Source organism: Pyrus communis, chromosome 11 (genome assembly GCF_041283825.1).
Source record: "Pyrus communis isolate YQ-2024b chromosome 11, ASM4128382v1, whole genome shotgun sequence".
NCBI classification, from domain to species: domain Eukaryota; kingdom Viridiplantae; phylum Streptophyta; class Magnoliopsida; order Rosales; family Rosaceae; genus Pyrus; species Pyrus communis.
The window spans coordinates 4,660,379-4,664,243 of NC_142575.1; the positions used below are offsets into that span (position 1 = coordinate 4,660,379).

The following is a 3,865-nucleotide window of genomic DNA, read 5'->3' on the forward strand; positions in this document are numbered from 1 at the left end:
TGTTTGCGAATGTATATTTTTTGAGATGTATACACAACAAAATGAGGGGACTTATGAGAAAATTCATTACTAAATTTAATCAACAAGACGCAAAAAAATTTGATCTGCCATAAACGTGGTAACATTGAGTGACGAAGGAAAGTAGAGTGGCATGCATCAAGTATAATTAATGTTGGAAAAATACACAAGGGAAAAAAAAAAAAAAACCACTCATTATAAGACATACCTCAGAATTAACAAATTTCGGATTACTGTTTCGTTCCTATGATCTTTTGCTTGAACTACGAGTGAAAAAGTAATCATGATGAGGATTCGGTTGTATCTAGTCCAGTTGGTTAGATTGCCTATATACAAATGTTCTCAGTTGTTTTCGGATCAATGTGTTACCCTATAGGGTCAACAAAGAGAGAGAAAACCATTTTAATATTGTGGTTGGAGAGGGAGCAAAAAAAGGGATATGCCCCGAAAATTCGCAAGAATATTTCATTTTGATTTTCTCTAATTACTACAAAAAAATTAAGAGATATTTACTTAATCAAACACCCTAATTTGAGTTAATTAAATATTGTGATTTATTTAATTGAATAAACAAATCCAACAATTACATATAAAGTAAACAACGGCCAATTGCAGAGTTGAAAGTAAGTTCATAGCGTGTCCAAATTAACTTTAAATCGCGACACTTCAAACTACATGATCTAAATGATCTAAAGTGAAACGTTATCCAAACTACATGGACTAAAATCATACTTTTACCAAAATCTTAAATAATAAACATCAAAAGCATCTCCAACAGCCTTGCTAAACAAGGTTGTTTGGCTGTTTTAACGAAAAAAAATCACAAAATCTCATTTCCAAGACGATCAGTCTCTCACTAGATTTAGCATGAGGAAAGAGAGAACTTAACGGAAAAAAACAAAGAAAAGGGTGAAGGGAAAAGGAAAGAGAACTTGACACAAACACACAAAAAAAAAAAAAAAAAAGGAAAACTAATGAAAATGATTTGAAAACTTTGAGTTTTAACGATAAGGACAAAATAAAGGGTAAAGTGAATAGTACCAGGATTAACTTTTTAGTGTAAAAATGTGTTTTTTCGTTAAAATGAACAGTATCGCGAGTTTTTCGTTAAAACTTCCAAAAAAGGAAAACTAATGAAAAGGGCTTGAAAACTTTGAGTTATAAAAAAAGAAAACTAATGAAAAAGACTTGAAACTTTGAGTTTTAATGATAAAAACAAAATAAAGGATAAAGTGAATAGTATTAGGATTGACTTTTTAGTGTTAAAATGTGGTTTTTTGTTAAAGTACAGTACCATGGGCTTTTCGTTAAAACTCATTTTAAAAAAAGGAAGTGAACTTAATGAAAAAAAAACAAAAAAAAAAAACAAAGAAAAGTGGTTCTAGAAAGCTATGGAATCGTTGGGGTTAATTATTTATTTGAATTATTAATTAAAAAAGTATTAAAAAGTTAAATTATTAAATAACAAAATATTGTTAAAAAAAAATGTTATTGGAGATGATAAGTTAAACTGAATAATTATTTTAATTTTTACACACTGTTCATCAGCTATTTTAGCAGAAAGTTAAACTTCATTATTGGAGATGCTTTAAGTTAATTAGACCATTAACACAAAAGCCCAAATGCCCAATGTAAATGAACAGAAAAGAAAAAAATAAAATAAAAGATTAAACAAAAAATGTGATTTCCTTGGAACCCACATTTTTCTCTGCATAGCTTACAAACATACTGTTATAGCCCATTTAACATGATCAATTAACAAACCCTCCTCACTAAGCTCTGAATCTCTCGAGCCCAACCTTATACCCAACACTCTTTAAATCTTTCTGCACTTCCTTCTGAAAGTCACCATATGTAAAGGGCTTGTAGTTTGAGCTCCGAATCACACTGCCTTCTCCAGGAAACACAAAGTAGCAGATTGAAATTCTCTCTTTGCTTCTGTTCACCTTCACTCTGTGCTTCACACTCTTGTATTTGTCGTCGCTAATCGCCTAAAACCAAAGCACAAATTCCGTCAACAAATATTTATCAAACAAACAAGAGCTATACTACAGTCAATCGTCTTTGCGCATGTGCGATTTTGATCAAAAATGAAGCTTACGTATCATTTATGATCATAAATTGCTCACGCGCGCATAACCAACGGAACTTGGCAAAACCTAAGTAAGTAGTTACTTATGCTTAATCATATGACCTGCATCATGTCCCCGAGGTTGACAATTAGTGTGCTGGGAACTGGGTTTACATTGAACCACTCGGTGTCTTTGAGAACTTCGAGTCCACCGACATCATCTTGGTTTAGTATCGAGAGCACAGAGCTGTCAGTGTGGACGTCCATGCCCCATGCAGATGCAGATGCAGAGTTGGAGCAATGTGGTGGGTAGCGATATAGACGTACAAGGCCAGTGGGATTGGATAAGTGGGATTTGGATTCTATTGGATCCAATCCAAGGCTTTTCACCATAGCTTCAAATATAGTTGTGGCTAGCCTGGCTAGGTGTTTCCCATATTCTTCCAGCACAAGGCTTTTGAGACACAGAGAAATTATACCCTTTGTTAAACAAGTCCATGTATAAACGTAAAGAAATATTTAGCACCTTGTATGTAAGAAATATTATCGTTTGTGTGTCGAACTGTAATTCTCAGTTAAAATAAATTTCTTAATTATATGATTTCATAGTACTAGCACAAGACTTGTGAGACGAAAGAAATATTTTTTTGAAAAATTTATCATATGCTTTAGTATATGTGTGACATTATAATCTAGAGAAGTGACTATTTAATTGTAGCGGCAACACAATATTTTAAATGAAAATAAGAGAAATCAATTAGAAGAAGAAAAGACGAGACCATTTTTCTTAAAGGTAAAACTAAGTGCTCATCTTTTTTTATCTAGGCAATTTTCTTATATTTCTTCAAAATATCGTAGTACCTTTACATGTAAATAATCATTTTACACCAACTTTACACCTTCTACTACACCAAACAATCACCCAACCAATGCAATGTATATACATTAGAAACAAAATCGAATGGGGTCAAAAATTCCAAACCATGCTTTACAGCCCAATGAATGAAAAGAAATGTACCTGAAAGAAGCAACTGTGGGATTGTCAGTTTGGAATTGACTGAGTTGAGCTAGAGGGACATTCAGTCCTTCAACCCAATTGATATTCTGGAGGGTACTAGTACCCTTTGTTGATAAGGCTGCCCCAGATGGAGTAAGGGCAGGGGTACCCCAGAAGTAGGACAGAGGGCTGGTGATAAGGCTCTGTTTGGATTCAAACGGCAGGGAAAAAACCGCTTTGGCATGCTCTTCAAGTTGGGTCAAAAGGGTTGGAGGAACTCCATGGTTGACCAAACGAAAAATGCCCCAAAACTCACATGCCTCCCCAAGTTTCAGGCTCTGGAGATCCACCAGAGGAATCGGATCCTCCAAATCATGAACTGGGTTGACTTGGTCATCCGAATCAGCGGCCTGGGTTGAATCTATGTGTGAACGGAACAGAGGAGGGTAGGATTCAGAAGCCATTTTTTTCTCAGAACAATGGAGGTTATCGTCTTGTTGTTGGGCAGGAGGCTGATTCTTATAGCAAATGAGCAGCAAAGAGAATGGGACAGTAACCGTTTTATAGTGAGACGAAGGGCCATTTGTTTACTCTGGAAGTGGGACCAGGATGTTGTTTCTATATATTTTGGTGCCGACAGGTGTCCTAGGGTCCATTCTCTGACCCTAGACAAAATCTATGAAAAAAGAGATTGACAAAATGATGGATTGGAAAGGTGGCTCCTAAGTCCTAAATCAGTCATGGTTCTGCCTGTGCTCATGTGCTATTTTTACTACTCA

The 3,865-nt window shown here is 35.0% G+C and overlaps 1 protein-coding gene across 1 annotated transcript; it reads right to left on the minus strand.

Annotated features, from left to right (window-relative positions):
• Positions 1-1,673: 1,673 nt before the first annotated feature.
• Positions 1,674-3,625, minus strand: LOC137741333 (2-oxoglutarate (2OG) and Fe(II)-dependent oxygenase superfamily protein). The gene is made up of 3 exons (XM_068481060.2): positions 3,108-3,625; positions 2,213-2,543; positions 1,674-2,009 (listed from the first exon to the last, which is right to left on the minus strand). Exons 1-3 carry the CDS (start codon positions 3,548-3,550, stop codon positions 1,791-1,793), a joined length of 993 nt encoding a protein of 330 aa, XP_068337161.2. The 5' UTR covers positions 3,551-3,625; the 3' UTR covers positions 1,674-1,790.
• Positions 3,626-3,865: the final 240 nt, after the last annotated feature.

Coding starts and splice junctions, on each gene's coding strand:
- LOC137741333 (XM_068481060.2), bottom strand. CDS start 3,550: ATGGCTTCTGAATCCTACCCTCCTCTGTTCCGTTCACACATAGATTCA. Junction 2,544..3,107: donor CCCACAGTTGCTTCTTTCAG/GTACATTTCTTT, acceptor GTGTCTCAAAAG/CCTTGTGCTGGAAGAATATG. Junction 2,010..2,212: donor ACCTCGGGGACATGATGCAG/GTCATATGATTA, acceptor CTTTGGTTTTAG/GCGATTAGCGACGACAAATA.